Source organism: Fusarium falciforme, chromosome 6 (assembly GCF_026873545.1).
Source record: "Fusarium falciforme chromosome 6, complete sequence".
NCBI classification, from domain to species: domain Eukaryota; kingdom Fungi; phylum Ascomycota; class Sordariomycetes; order Hypocreales; family Nectriaceae; genus Fusarium; species Fusarium falciforme.
In genome coordinates this window covers 2,391,107-2,406,474 of record NC_070549.1, presented here as the reverse complement: position 1 = coordinate 2,406,474, position 15,368 = coordinate 2,391,107, and the positions used below count along the sequence as shown (strand labels likewise).

The following is a 15,368-nucleotide window of genomic DNA, read 5'->3' as shown; positions in this document are numbered from 1 at the left end:
TCCTGCCCTAATTAACGCCATCACTTTTGTGAACCTTCGTTTCGAACCTAACCACCTTTTTTGCCTCCTCTTCACATACATCCATATCGTTTTCATCCAAGCATCACGTCGTCACCTTAATGGGCACCCGCGGGCGGGCTGTCGAGGTCAACGCTCTCAACCTTGAGTCGCTCACCCTCGCTCTGGCGGACAAGGTTGGAGAAGTAGCGCGAGGCGCGCTCGCTCTCGCCCTTGACCTTGATAGTCTCATCGCGCTTGGCCCCGAGGTCCTTGACGCTCTGGTCGAGGCCGACGCGGAGGTTGTCAGCGGGGAAGCGCAGCACCTTGCGGACGGACGAAGAAATGCGAGTGGCGTTGGAGTGGACGTAGTCGAGGTCGTTGAGCTGAGTCGAGATCTTTGTGGCCAGGCGAGGAGGCAGGGAGTTGGGGATTTGCTGGAGAACATAGACAGAGGCGGCAACAGCTGTAATCATTGTTAGTTAATTTCCAAATATGTAGTCGTGTACTGAAGTAGACTTACCAGCTACGAGAATACCAGGCAAGATGAGCTGGCGGAGGTTCTCATTGCTCAGCAGGCGGGTTGCTGTAAGTGCCTGATCCATCCATGTGTTCATGCCAAGCATCTTGGGCACAACTGCACCGGCAACCGTAAGAGCCATGCCAGTGCCTGCGTACTTCTCCTGGCGCTGCAGCAGGGTGGTCCAATCGACAAAGTCCATCAGCTCGGTGGGAATGTGGACCTGGCGAGCGAGGGCATCCTTCTTGCGCCGGAACATGACGTCGGGTCGGAACTGGAGGTTCTGGAACTCATCGCCGACATGCAAAAGACCCAGTTGCTTGATCGAGTTTACACCACGCACCGTCCTGCCGCGGGCGTACTCCTCGCAGTTGGTCACCGAGTCGGAAATGCGGGAGAGCATGGCCTCCTTGAGGTCCTCGGCATACTGGAAGGCACTCAGAATTCCGGGATAGGGCACATCGTAGTTGCCGCTCGCAGAGTGAACGATGGCCGAGTTGAGAGCCATACGGGTGTGGTCATAAACCTCCTTGCACGTCTCCTCGATGCTGGTGTCGACGTGCTCACTGACCTCGGAGCGGGCCTTTCGGCTCGACTCGAGCTGAGGCTCAAGCTCCTTAAGCTCTTGTGTCACTCTCTCAAGTTCGGATTGAGCCACCTCCTGGTTGACATTTGCCAGAGTCTGGACATCGTTGAGGATGTTGAGCAGATATGTACGGGCGGGAGCGAGCTTCGACCTGGCACGCTTCTCCAGCACAAATCTCCGCAGCGATTGCTCAAGGGCCTCAAAGTCACGAATCTTCTCACGATCCTTGCCCTTGCCCTTGTCATCACTGTCACCAGGGTCACCACTGCCCCCACTCGAGCTTCCGCTGCCACCGCCTCCAGGGCCCCCGGGAGGCGATGGGCCGACGGGGATAGCATTGCTGGAAACGAAATGAACAAGCTCAGATGATTCCTTGTGTGTTCGGGGGCTCAGGCCTTGAACCTGATCCAGCACCATCTTCTCGCATCGTTTCTTGTCACGGATAACATCAAATCCGTTGACAACGATAAAGATGTAAGCCTTTTCGGCCGCGGCAGCCCAGATGAACTCCTTGGCGGACTGCGTGAAGTGGTTGGCGGCAGAAACCACAAACACTACGACGTCAATTTCCTCCTGTCGAGCAAAGATGGCTGTTGTCTTGGTCGTGTCCGAGTTGAGGCCAGGAGCGTCAATCAGGGCGATGTCCACAACTCCATTGTTGAGAAGCGACTCATCGATGGACCGGCTATCCTTGACATAGATCTTGCACTGGGTGTAAGTCTCGTTGTCGACCACAATCCTTTCCAACTCTTGCAGAGGAAATACGTCGTAGGTCGACTCGTCATTTCGGTCGTAGGCGACCTTCTTGTGAACAGCATGGACCTCCTCCACTCCCGAATTCTCCCTAGCATCAAGCACCTCACAAAAGATAGCAGTGCAGGGTTGTTGGTCTTCAGGCAGAACCTTTCGGCGCAGAAGGGCATTGCAGAAGGTTGACTTGCCGGCGTTGAGGTCACCAGTGATGAGGACCTTGCTTGCAGTGTCTTCGATTCGGTCACGCAGAGACAAGAGGTGCTTGATACTGGTACTGATCTTGCCATCCAGTAATGAAGCGATAGATCCCTTTTCCAGCGAGTGAACAAGCTCGGCCTGGTGAAGTGCCCCGAGCTTGAGGTCCAGCTTCAGGATCGAGAATTCTTGAGCAATCTGAGGGGAAACCAGTCGGGGCTCGGGTGTAGATCGACTCTCGGCGGCTCGGCTCGACTCGGCAGTACTTTCTTCGACAGAAGTCATGGATCGACGAAGCATAGGGTTCCGGAGGGGTGGCGATGAAGCGCTATGCTCTCCCATGGTCGAGTGGGCATGAGCGAAACCGGGGCGGGAGGATGTCTCGGACGAATCACGGCGGGCTCGCTGGACGGAGGGGTAATGAGCGGGCCAAGAAGCGTTCATCTCTTGAAGACTTTGAAGCAGTTCGAGGACCTTGTTGATGGATCGACCGAGGTTCGCGCGGTGGGCATTATACCACATCTGGTGCACAGCACCCGAGGCAGGACGGTCATGGTGCATTGCCATATCCCAAGCCGCTGGAGAAGCAATAGCACGTTGGTCATCACCAGCGATGCTACCGCCGTATCCTGAGTCGACATCTAGCATACTCTGTAGACGCGCCGCATGCTCGGAGGTGGTACCGTTGCCCACGGTCATGTAGTTGGGCCGGACGGAGGATGAGTTCCCAAGTGGCGGAGAAGCAGAATCGGGCCGGGGCGCGTTCGCGGAAGCATTTTCGTTGTCGGACTCGTTATCGTTCTCTTGATGCAAAGGGCCCTTGCCCTTGCCGTTGAAGTAATCGTGATTCATGATGAAGCAGCGCGTAGCAGTTCGAGCTGCATGGTTTGCTTGCGCAAAAAAAAGCAGTGCAGAGGAATTAATTAGAAATGCTGGAGCGGTGATGTCGTTGTGGTGGGCGGCGGAGTTGGGACCGGGGCGGGAGTAGAAACTTGATCAATGGATCCCTGGAAAACGACCCATTTCTGCATGATTTTTACTGGTCCCGATCGCCGAGGGACATCTATGATTGGCCGCAAGCAGGTTTTTTGGGCAACACTCGGGCCACCAGCCACAGGGAGCATGAGAATGAGAACGGCCGCCAAGCCACATTTGGCTGTCAATGCAGTTCCCGCCCGTCGGTCTTTGAGAGGCGAGGTACTACCTATGTACGGCAAGGTTGGGCCCAGAGCGGTTACGTAGCTCGGTACCTCCGTAGCACGACACGGCTACTGTGCACTACCAACCTACTCTCACCACGGCTGGCTTTTCTTCGCTGCCTTGGCCACTATCTTGACGCCTATTCCTCCTCGCTCTCCATATTCTCGCTCTGTCTGCGCATCTTCAACCTCTCGTTCGACGTCCCAGATCTCCCTCCGCCTCTCCACACAGCTTCACCTCCCCCGCACACCATGAACGTAAGGACAATGACGTCGCGCGACAATCCTTGATGCCCATGATGGCTAATGCCTTTCATGAAACACAGATCCTCGAGTGGGCTTTCGGTAAGCGCATGACGCCTGCGGAGCGTCTGCGCAAGAACCAGCGTATGCTGGACAAGGCCATCCGCGAACTCGACCAGATGCGCGTCAAGCTCGAGAAGCAAGAAAAGACCCTCATCCAGCAGATCAAGACGAGCGCCAAGAATGGTCAGATGGGCGCATGCAAGATCCAAGCCAAGGATCTGGTCCGCACCAGGCGATACGTTGAGAAGTTCTACGCCATGCGCAGCCAGCTACAGAAGATCTCGTTGCGTCTTCAGGTATGTCATGGTGGAACTGTCCCACGAGGTGCGCTACATCAGCAGGATTGGGACTAATCGACTACAATTCAGACCTACCGGACGAACGAACAGATGATGCAAGCCATGAAGGGCGCTACGATGGCCTTGGGCAGCATGAACAAGTCGATGAACCTCCCCCAGCTCCAACGGATCGCTATGGAGTTTGAGCGAGAAAACGATATTATGGAGCAGCGACAAGAGATGATGGACGACGCAATCGACGATGCCATGGACGTGGGAATCGAAGAAGAGGGTGACGAGGTGGTGGAACAAGTGCTGGAAGAGATTGGAATCGACTTCAACCAGGCTGTACGTGATGCCATGATAAGACTCTCCAGACTGAGGCTGACAATGATTATAGCTCGGAGAAACACCTACTGCATTAGGAAATGCTGCGGTACCAGAAGGCAAGATCGCTCAGGCAGTGGGTGGAGGCGGCGGTGGCGATCCTGTTGACGATGACCTCCAAGCACGCCTTGATAGCTTGCGGAAGTAGACAACGGACTGAGTACCGAGGAATATGGATACGGTTCATCCTGAAAGATGGACGCTACTCCATTATCTTGGATAATTCGCCGCCGCCCTGAACCACAGAGTCGAACGAGACAGCGACAGAGCCGATATTATGGCCGGGAGGAGCCTTTGGTGTTGCCATTCTTACAAGGGTGCATTGGTGTCTGGAGAATCGTGTTATGATCAGTCAACTTTTCAGCCTTTTGACGCAGAGTTTCCTGCTGTTTATAGAAAGATAATCATGGATGGGTTTCTGTTTGCTGAGTTGGTGTTTGCTCTAAACAGACATGGATGCTCCTTGTCTCTGGGATTATTTCCTAGGACGCAATCCATATCCGTGTTTGAGTCTGCTTCTTTGTTTAAAGGCTGTAAAAGGAGGCACAAGTTAATCCTGGAATTTGTTGATTAATTGTCTCCTCATCAGGAGCCCCTAGGATGATCAATGCTCGATTGGCATCCGGGTAAAGAGCATGGACGTCAGTGGAACGGGTCTTGTAACAAGCACACCAGGTACAAAATGAAGCCTGATAAGAATGAAAGCTGCCTGCCTTGTGTAATGGAAAAGGAAACCACCAGATCAAGCAAAAGAAAAACTGACTGGTTGGGCCTAGGCCTAGGTAGCTCTGACGGCACCCCCGGAGATACACGTGTACGACTCTGGGAAGCTGGCCTCGTGAGCGCGCGCATCAACGTGGACAATCGATGGTGAACCCTGTGTTGTTAGCCTGGAGCTTTTTGCAAGGATGGATGCTTACCCGAGTTGAGACTCGAGCTTGGAGGAACTGCTAGTATGTATGTATAAGGCGTCGGATGCTCCGGGTGAGACTCTCGAGATGACATCTCCTGAGATCAACTCCCAACAAAGAGAGGACCCATTCTCAAGGCACGTTTCTTCAAGTGCTTCATCGGGGCCTCACAGAGATCCCAAGTCCTCATTGGAGAGCACCATCCCGTCACAGATTCTCGCTGCAGAGCGCTAAACAACACGCGCCCAGCTTCAGAGCCGCTGGGCCAGTCAACGTCACTTACACCCCAGCGTACGTCAGTGGCCAACCCCCGTGTCGACGGAAGCCAGTGGGGACCGTGAACAGTGTGAACCCCTCAGTGCACCCGCCGCCTGGAATTTCAGCGCTGGTCCCCGCCCCCCGCCGAATCAGGATAGCCCCGTGCCGTTCAGATAACTTGCCCGGCCGCCTGGCCTTACCAAACCGAACGGCTTCATCAACAACGACGACGACTAGGCTCGCAAACAACCGACCACCTACGCCATACCTAGCTACTCCGACCCTCCCGCCTCTCAAGGTACTGACCTACCTACCTCTTTCTGCTACAGCTCCCAGAGCCTCTTCTCTCGTCTCCATCTCGCGCCTCTCTCTCACCGAGATATTCCACCGATCCGATCCATTCCATTCATCGTCAGGTACGTCTTTCGGCCTTCACACCGCATTGGAGTGACGTCGAGCTGTTTGGTTTGCTCTCCCGCTTGACATTTGTTTGCCATCTATTACCATCTACCCTCCTTGCGCCCATCTGCTTGTTGTATGTCACCGTCCCCGCCATTGCTGCCCTCGTCTCTCCTACGTCACGCTATTCTTGCCTTGCGATGCGCCTTGCTGCACAGCGCTTCTGCATTCATCATCCCAGGCTGTTGATATTTATCTACTTGCGAATCTTGGATACCATCACTTTTCACTGTGTGAGGCTTTAGGTTCTTGAAGGTGGTACGCGAACTGTTGTGACCAAGTGACGAGGGGCTGTTTCGCGCTTCCATAGCTCCTACATCATCACTGGCTGCCCATTCAACTTTTTGTACCCAACATCGACGTCTCACTCTCCTCATCCTTTTCTTCTCGCCAACTCGAATTGGAACATCGCCCTTGACTCTTCTAACTCTTCCAGGCCCGTTGTGCGCCGACAAAGCATCCCCACTACCTGCGCCTCGCTGGTCTCGACCAGCACCCCGCCCCAAGCTCCCCACGACGACATACATTGCCACAGCTCACCTTTGCAGCACCCGCGTGTTGCCAGCCTTCGGCATCGACAACATATATACGATAGGGACCGAAACGATACATTTGCTTCTTCAGCATCAACGGTGCTGACACGACCTCCACATCTCGCCAACTCTTTAGGTCTCCTTTCCCTCCCCACAAGCTGGCGAGCAACAAGCGTCGCAGTCTCTCCTCGACTGGAGGAAGTCTGCTGAATAGAATGTTTGGCGGCAGTTCCAACTCTGCAGGCAACAAATCTGAAAGCGATTCGAAGTCTGACAAGTCTCCCTCGCCCGAGCCCAGTCTCGGCGCGAGTGCCCCGACTCCCATCAAGACGACCGATCAGGCCGCGAGCGGCGAGAAGCGAAGTGGAAATGGCAGCCCTCCAACCCGCCAGGAAACCGGTGGCTCGGGCGACAAGAAGCGCCGGAGTAGTAGCGTCAGCAGTCGCGCCAGCAGCCTGCTGGCCTCGGCCAAGAACTCGCTCAACTTCTCTTCTCAGAGTAGTCGCGGCGGGTCCTCTGAAGTGAGCTCGCAGACGCCTCTGCAGAAGCTTGGCAAGCAAGATCCCGCTCTAGTGGTCCCCCAGGGCCAACATAACAACTCGGCTGGAGAGTCTGTACCTGGACCCAAGTCTACGTTCCGCGTCGGCGTTTGGGAAGATAGGAACAAGAAATGCCGCCGGACCATGGAAGACACCCACGCCTTCCTGTACAACTTTGTTCAGACCCCAGCTCTAAATGATACGTCCGCAAAGGACAAGTCGGAGGGAGAGGACCAGGAGTCAGCTGTCTCTGACATGGTTGAGTCTGACAATGGCTATTTTGCCATCTTTGATGGCCATGCCGGCACCTTTGCCGCTGATTGGTGTGGCAAGAAGCTGCACATTATCCTCGAGGATATCATACGCAAGAATCCCAATGCTCTGATCCCCGAAGTTCTAGACCAGGCCTTCACGACTGCTGATGCCCAGCTTGAGAAGCTCCCGCTCAAGAACAGTGGCTGTACCGCGGCCGTAGCGGTGCTGCGCTGGGAGGAACGCGCCTCGAACGATCGCTCGGCTGTCAAGCCTGCTAAGCCTGAAGAGCCTACCGAAACGGACAAGGCCAAGGATGGAGCCAGCAGTGATGGTGCCAATGCGACAACCAAGGCAGCCGTCACGAAAACGAAAGGAGGCAATGGACGTCAGCGTGTTCTGTACACGGCCAACGTCGGTGATGCCCGCATTATCCTTTGCCGGGCCGGAAAGGCCCTGCGCCTTTCTTACGATCACAAGGGCAGTGATGAGGTCGAAGGCAAGCGAATCGCTGCCGCTGGCGGCTTGATTCTGAACAACCGTGTGAATGGTGTTCTGGCCGTGACCCGCGCTCTCGGTGATGCTTACATGAAGAAGCTAGTCACCGGACATCCTTACACCACAGAAACGGTCATTCAGGCCGATAGCGATGAGTTTATCATCATTGCTTGCGATGGAGTAAGTGTGATTCATACACCTATACTGTGAAAGTTGCTAACCTAGTACAGATTTGGGATGTGTGTAGCGACCAAGAGGCCGTTGACCTTGTGCGAAATGTTGACGACCCCATCTCTGCTTCGAAGCTGCTTGTGGACCATGCCCTAAATCGCTTCAGTACCGATAACCTATCCTGTATGGTGGTCCGACTGGACCAAACCAAGGAGGCTGCGGTCGAAGCGGAGGGTGCAGCATCTCAGGTCAGCGAGGCGGATAAGATTGTCAGTGAGACTAAGCAGAAGATTGCAGAAGGCAGCACACCTGCCGTTGGAGTATCAGCAAGTAGCAATGCTAGCAGCTCCGACCCCCCTATAGCTGTACAAGAGGGGGAGTTTGTGCCCACGTCGCTTGACGAGGCCGTTGCGGAAGAGCCTGTTCATGTCACAGACCCCAAGTCGGAGGAGGTGCCTGTTTTGAACAAGGTGGTTGTTGAGGAGGCTCGGAAGGACAAGCCGGACGAGAAGGCCTAGTGGGTGGATATTGTCTAGATATACGGATCGCGAGACGGGAAGTAGTCTCAGATCAAGAACATTGCAGAGCAGTGCGAGGTTGGACGTTGGGTTCACTGGCTGATGGGCGTCTTTCTTCATAAAGCTAGATGGACCACATTTTTGGTTGTTGAGTTGTGGGAACCGTGACTATTGTATTGTGTATTTGTGATGTGAGAGCACGGAAAGGAGACGGGTCTCCCGATAGGACTGGATGCATGCGGAACCGAGTTGAACGAGTTGACTTGGTGAAGCCTTGTCGCCGTTCAACTGTACATGTATGAGGGAGTGGATTATGCGATATGTTGCGATGCAAGGTGCTGCATTGGAATTGAATGACAACGTCGAGGCGCGAGCCGTCTGCCACTGTCTTTCATTTGACTTATCAAACCAGCATCAGACATTACCGCGGGACGGATGTGCTAGTGACCCGGGCCGTTGAGAGTGGTCAATTGTCTTATTACTTGGAAGGCTTGGATAGGATAATAGGGGAATCGAAGGGAGTTTAATGTCAGACAAGGAAGGATGCGCGCTCATGTCTAAGGAGGCTGCCAACATACTGTCTCGTCTGCCCTTGACGACCAAAAACAAAGAGGTTGGCACTTGAGTATTTTTAGTCTTACTTGCAAGATTGAACGTAAATAGTACGTGTTCCCAGTAGAAACAAAAAAACAGCCAATGTGAAGGCTGCATGAATAGGGGAATTATGTGACTTTTGGGTTGATGTAATATGGGCATCACCCACTCCCTTCCTCACAGACAAATTGTTCTCTAGCATATGGATATGAACTGGCGGAAAGAGTTCACAAAGGAACTCCTGGCTGGAGCAAGGCCCTTGAACTTGGGTTTGCTCCTTCATTGTCGATTATCGATAGACAGAGTCTCTTGTTGAGCTTTATGAAGTATTATTAACGCGGAGCCAATTTAGGCTATACTGGAATCACAAGCTAGAGCTGTTGAATTTGGGTTCTTTCCGTAGAAGCTTCCGGTCCTTCTGTCTCTACGTAGTACATCGCAATTTGAGGGGTTGATGAAGACTACCAACTACTGTGATAAGCCTTGGTAGTTGATCTTGACTAGCCTTGCGTCAATTGCGGTATAGAGTCTCTTTAATTAAAGATATCATGGTGCAAGGACCCTGTGATCCATTACTCGCCATAAATTGAGAGCATCATGGCTAAGCTTGAGATGCTGATTGCCAAAAAGGCGATCATGGGGGTCACGTGTGGTGGCTGAATCATCCAGACATTGCGACTCCACAAAGTTATTCCATCAAGCTTCGACGTGGGCGACGAGTGGGTACCTAGAAAAGACCGGAAAGATTCTGGCTGTGGACTACCGTCCGGCGCCGCGGCGCTATCGACTCCATTTCCGAGATGGGGGACAATTTCCAAGTGGACTATGACGAACAGCTAGTGGACGACCGAGGCGTCAACGGCTGCAAGTCAAATAACCTAGCCGAGATGCGAGAAAAAGCCAAGACTCGGGATCATTATGCCGTTTGTTTCTGTTTTTATGCCTTCCTCCCCCAGAAACCTTGAAGCATCAGAGTTTATGTAAGGAACAAGGCACACACACACACCAGGCCCTGAGATGGGGATGGGGGTGGAGAGGGAGAGGAGCGGGATGGGCGGGATGCTTTCTGCTTTGGGTTGCCTTCAAGCCAGTGAGTGGCTTGCGAGTGGAGGGCCCCAGGGGGGGCACCGGCTTGAGGTTACGGCGATGGGGTAGAGTTTTGGGAGCGGGATGCTGAGCTGCGACGTTGATTGCTGGAGATGGGAGAGGGAAAGTGTGATGGAAGCTTGACCCTTGATGAGTGCAGGAGAGGGAGAATGAAAGGGAAACTCTACATCAAGGATTGTGCAAATTGGGCGTCGTCTTGTTCAGCTGCTCCCCAGCATATCATCAGGACAAGGGGCAGACAGAGAGGCTAGAAGCAGCTGAGAATGTTTCTATCTGCATCCTCTTTTTCCATCTCCATAGTGGTTCGTTTTTGTTTACTTTTTTGTCCATCGTTTCGATCCATTCCCGTTTCTGCTCAAGCGGTTGGCTGTATTTACTTTTTCCGTAGCATCCAAGGGATCCTTGTGACTCTAGGCTAAAAGGCTCGTTGTCGTCCATGGGCCAGAGAGAGAGTCGGAGGTTGCTGTGAATGGCTCGCTCCATTCCAGCGCGGATCTCCCTTTTTGGCTGGCGCGCAATTACACTCGAGCTACTCGCGCCGCTGCGGGTGGGCATGCATCCATCGGTCAATGGATGGGTGTATTTGTAGATAATAGAGTCCTGCAGTGTGATGTTTGCTTTGCATCGTGTGTTTTTTTTACTCTCCTTCCTTTTCCTTCTGAAGCTCGTTCTCTCTGATTGACATTACATGTCTCGGCCGATGATGGAAAGAAGCACCTGCTGGTAATTGCGATCCATACCTGGCCAGGGACAAAGACGACTCCAGGTATCACAACCTACCTCCTCGTCCATCCATCCTTACTTACGAGGGAACAAAGCGCATCCTTCTCCTCCACCAATCCCTTTATTGGACTCGTCTCCCCTCTCATTCATTTCCTTACTAAATGAACAAATAATCCGCCAAAACTCGACGAAAGCATTGCACATCCCGTCACCAACGGAGAAAAAAAAAGGTCTCATGCCGTCCCGGCCAATCCATCGTTAGGTACAAGAGCTGGAGATCCATGTCGCCAGGCCGAGCCTTGCCCCTGAAATCTGGTGCTACCGCCCCTTGACCCGCACTGAACCCACCGCTCAACCCATCCCATCACTTCGAAACCGACGCCGAATTAGACGTGGACGGATCCCCAATACTACCTGCTCTCTTGTACATTCCCCCCGGAACGACCATCCTCTTTTCTTTCCTTCCCCTGGTTCTTCGTCTTTGACCTCCATCTCGTCATTGCCGCCGCCGCCGTCGTCGCAGCTCGTCCCTCGTTTCATAATATTAAAAAAAAAGGTTATCCCCCCGCAGCTTCATCGAAGAGCAGCTTCCTCTAGCTGCTTGTCGCCCACGCTGCTGCTGTCTTTCGTTTCCGACCTGGCTGTGACCCGACGGGAGGCGCCATGTCGCTGAATGGCTTAGACGACCCCAAGGTCCAGGAAGCCCACGAGGCCGCCGTCGCCGAACCCGGAGGATGGTATGTCGCTTCTCCCAAGAACAAGCCAAGTTGCCAGAAGCTGACCACGTCTTGCGCGTTCGTTGTAGGTTCCTCCTCAAGTACGCGAGTCGCGATGAAGTCGAGTTGTTGGGACGTGGCTCGGGCGGTATTGTCGAGGTGCGCAACAATATCGCCCAGTATGACGAGACAAGTCCCCTATATGGCTTCTTGAGGTATCGGAGGAGAAATGTCTTGATCAAGTATCTCCCCGAGGACTGCTCTCGCCTCATCCAAGGTCCGTCATGGTTCTCCTTTAAACGCCTTCCTGTGGGCCTGCCCGCTCGCTGCAAGAGATACTGACTTTGCATCCGTCTGCAGCACGCGTGGCCGTTCATTTCAACGCCGTTTGCGAGCGATTCTCCCCTTACGATACCACCTTCGAGATTGCCGACGCCAAGGAACTTAAAGATACCAAGTTATCGGCCGCATGCTCCCTGCATGCCGCCTCAGGGTCCAACTCGTCGTCCTCGAGTTCGCTGCGCAGGAGGCGCCTAATGGAGATTGCGGAGGAGGAAGAGGAGGAGCAGCAGCAACGGGCCAACAAACGCCAGTCGCTCGGTGCGGACCAGGATGACGAACGCCCCCAAACGGCCAAATCAACCCAGGAACCCGTGACGCTCAACTCGGAACTGGCTGCGTCCCCTGAGGCGAGCAATTTCACCGCCGCCTCGACCTCCGAGGTGCCCAATTTCGTTGGCGCGGATGATAGGCCCGTTTCTCCTTCACAATCAATGGATGGACCGGGACGGATGTCATCACAATCAAGCCGGCCTGAATTGTTTTCCTATTCATCATACACATACGGCAAACCAAAGGTGAAGCTAGGCCCGCGCCCGTCGCTGGAGACGGGCAACAGGCCTCAGACCGCTGGAGGATTTCGACCAGTTTCGCAGATTCCCTCCGGACTTAAACTATTCGGCAAGGGCTCCAAGAGGAACAAGAGCAAGGACGAAACCGCCAACGCCGAAGAGCTCCTCGCTGTGACCGAGAACGATGCATCTGTTTCGGAGGAGCCGCAGATTGCTCACACAGAACTCACCCGACCTGCCACGAGCTCTGGAGTTTCTGCTCCCAACTCGCCCATGATGCCGCCACCGCTGCCCTCAAAGCCTACTATTTCGCCTGAGAAGGCGAGACTTATGAAGGCGATGAAGCTCAGAGAGAAGAAGAAGAAGAACCTCGCCATCAAGGCGGCGAACGCCTCTGATTCTCCCGTCACCTCTCCCGTTACCAGCGAGGAGGGGCCCTTGGAGGAGAGGCTCGAGGAGAACCAGGCACACACTGAGGATGACAACATCAACAACGAGATCGAGTCGGATCGACCATCCATCTCCAACGCGGACTCTGGCATTGGCCTCGACGCTTCATCAGCATCCATGAACACGGACCAGGCGTCCGACCTTACGCAGACTGACTCTCACCCCGACAGCCCAGTCATTGCATCCTCAGAACCCGAAATATCTACAAAAGCATCTTCGCTATCCGAGTCCACCGATGAAACTCTGCACCCTAAGAGTGACGATGCGCCCGACGATGACGAGAAAGCCATTGATGATGAAGTGGCTGCAGAAGACGATGCCTCCAAAGGACCAGCTGCCGCCACACAATCACAGCCTGTTGCCGAGGAGAAGGCTGAGGGCACGACTGCCGAGTCGGCCTCTGAGGCTAACACCAGCATTCCAGACCGGCAAACGGCATCGTTGGTGAACAGTGGCAAACCAGAGACAAGCAAAATTCCAGACACGCTCGACACAAATGCCACGACCAATGTCAACAAGGACGATGAACCCCTCTCTCCCTCGTCCGCCGCCCTCAAGATCCCCAAGTCCAAGTTCTCGACCCAGGACCTGAGATCTGCAAACACCACCCCCGCCCCTGAACAGAACGCCCGCGAGAGCAGCCCCGTCATCGTCACCGAGGACGTTGAAGAGGAGGCTGATACCCAGGACGTCGCCCCAGAAACAACCAAGCTGCCCGAGACAAAGCAGCCGAAGCGCAAGGCCGCCAACATCGAGCCCATCCGCACCGACTTTTCCACCGACACCAGCCGACCGGAGTCTCAAACAGGTCACCTGTCGGACGACGAATCGTTGATGGAGGAACTGCAGAGCGCCACCCTCCAGGAGGCAAAGCCCATGCTGGTCGCCAAGAGCCCTGTTACCCCCGTCTTCCCAAGCCCGACCAAGGGCGATCGGTCGCCTCACATCATCAGGACTGTTTCGAACCCGGTCCGTGGGAACTTCCTCGCCCCTGGCGATGTGACCCAGAGCTCGGCTCGGTCTGCGAGCTCCGGGGCGGCATACTTGCACAAGGTTGCCCAGCAGCCCGTTGGACCAAACCTGTCCAAGAAGTCCAACGTGGGATCCAGTATCTCTCAGCGTATCAAGGCCCTGGAGAAGCTCTCAGCCAACTCAGGTGAGGCCAACCCCATCGCCACCAGCCGGGAGCGGCCCTCGTCAGCCTTCTTTTCTGTGAGGAGGAGTCGAGAACCTTCACGCTCGCCGTCGGTAGCAGACCGAGCCAGCTCGTTCAACCGTCAGAACCTCCGCACACCTCCCTCGAGATCCGGCTCCCGTGATGAGTCCCCAGAGAGGACGAGACGGACACGCCGGGAGCGGTCCAACTCGGTTGCCAGTCGGTTGTCCATGTTCGAGCCGCCGCTAACGGAGAGTGGTGGTTCGCCAGGAAGTACACGAGGTCCAGAGTCCATCTCAGTGACTGCTAAAATCGTCCGAGATCCGAGTCAGAACACGGCCAAGGCCATGGAGCCACCCAAGGACCCGTCTGAGTACAACCCTGTGGAGCTTAAACAGTCTCCTCTCTTGGTTGACCACCAAAAGTCGGCCCCCGTCTGGACACCTGCGGCCCTTGAGATGCCTAAGGAGACCCTCTTGGAGCGGCGCATGTCCAAGGAGGGACGGAGATCCGAGTCGCGGAACAGCAAGGATAGCAAATCCCGGCGATCTTCCCTGACTGTCGTTAAGGACTTTATCAACGACCGTCGAAAGTCGCTGACCTCGCCTTCGAGCGATACTCTTCCCTCTTCGGCTGCTCCTCGCTCACCCACTCGACCCCCGTCGACACACCACAAGCGACTGTCCATCAGCAGCCGTCGATCGTCCTTCAGCCGGGACAAGGAGAACGTGCTGTCGCCCTCGGCCACTACCGAGAGCTCAGCTTCAGGTGACGAGACCAAGTCTAACAGTGACAAGTCCAAGTCTCGTGCTGCCCGCTTCATGCGTCGACTCTCATCCCTCTCCAGTTCGCGCGGCAAGACCACGCCCCCTACTGTCCTCTCCCCTACCGTCCAGGAGGAGGTGCCCGAGCCTCCCCGGCCGGCGACCACAGGCCCGCCATCGATCGTCTCATACATGGGCGACGTCAACGTGCAGTTCCCCGACAACCTCCTCTGGAAGCGACGCAACATGTGCCTTGACTCACAGGGCTTCCTCATCCTAAGTGCCCTCCCTGGCCAGAGCGGCCGCGCCGCCCAGGGCACCAAGCGCTACCACCTGAGCGAGTTCCGAACCCCCTACATCCCCGATGTTGAGGTCCAGGAGCTGCCTCACAGCGTTGTTCTTGACCTGATTGAGGGAAGCGGCGTGCAGCTTGCCTGCATGGACCGCGCAGGACAGGTCAAGGTCCTCGACAGTGAGTATCACCAACTACTATTTGCATTATCCGCATACTAACGAGTACAATAGTTCTGCGGGACGCTCACGCTAGTCATGCCGTCACCTTTGGACTGTAATTTCCTCATGGTCCTGACTGGGAGCTTCTGAAAAGGAGCTCCTTTGTATATCCTCAACCCCAAGCCCCGGCTTCT

At 54.9% G+C, this 15,368-nt stretch overlaps 4 protein-coding genes across 4 annotated transcripts; 3 read left to right on the top strand and 1 right to left on the bottom strand.

Annotated features, from left to right (window-relative positions):
- Positions 1 to 116: 116 nt before the first annotated feature.
- Positions 117 to 2,903, bottom strand: NCS54_00831500 (Dynamin-type G domain-containing protein; the record flags this gene model as incomplete). The annotated part of the gene is made up of 2 exons (XM_053153704.1): positions 117 to 463; positions 521 to 2,903. 2 exons carry the CDS (start codon positions 2,901 to 2,903, stop codon positions 117 to 119), a joined length of 2,730 nt encoding a protein of 909 aa, XP_053009679.1.
- Positions 2,904 to 3,298: 395 nt separating this feature from the next.
- Positions 3,299 to 4,369, top strand: NCS54_00831400 (Hypothetical protein; the record flags this gene model as incomplete). Its single annotated transcript, XM_053153703.1, has 4 exons — positions 3,299 to 3,508; positions 3,577 to 3,852; positions 3,925 to 4,182; positions 4,235 to 4,369. Exons 1-4 carry the CDS (start codon positions 3,503 to 3,505, stop codon positions 4,367 to 4,369), a joined length of 675 nt encoding a protein of 224 aa, XP_053009678.1. The 5' UTR covers positions 3,299 to 3,502.
- A 2,228-nt stretch (positions 4,370 to 6,597) lies between these two features.
- Positions 6,598 to 8,360, top strand: NCS54_00831300 (PPM-type phosphatase domain-containing protein; the record flags this gene model as incomplete). Its single annotated transcript, XM_053153702.1, has 2 exons — positions 6,598 to 7,851; positions 7,902 to 8,360. The coding sequence occupies 2 exons, from the start codon at positions 6,598 to 6,600 to the stop codon at positions 8,358 to 8,360; spliced, it is 1,713 nt and encodes a 570-aa protein (XP_053009677.1).
- A 3,021-nt stretch (positions 8,361 to 11,381) lies between these two features.
- NCS54_00831200 (ADF-H domain-containing protein) lies at positions 11,382 to 15,293 on the top strand (the record flags this gene model as incomplete). Its single annotated transcript, XM_053153701.1, has 4 exons — positions 11,382 to 11,521; positions 11,590 to 11,777; positions 11,861 to 15,193; positions 15,247 to 15,293. 4 exons carry the CDS (start codon positions 11,382 to 11,384, stop codon positions 15,291 to 15,293), a joined length of 3,708 nt encoding a protein of 1,235 aa, XP_053009676.1.
- Positions 15,294 to 15,368: the final 75 nt, after the last annotated feature.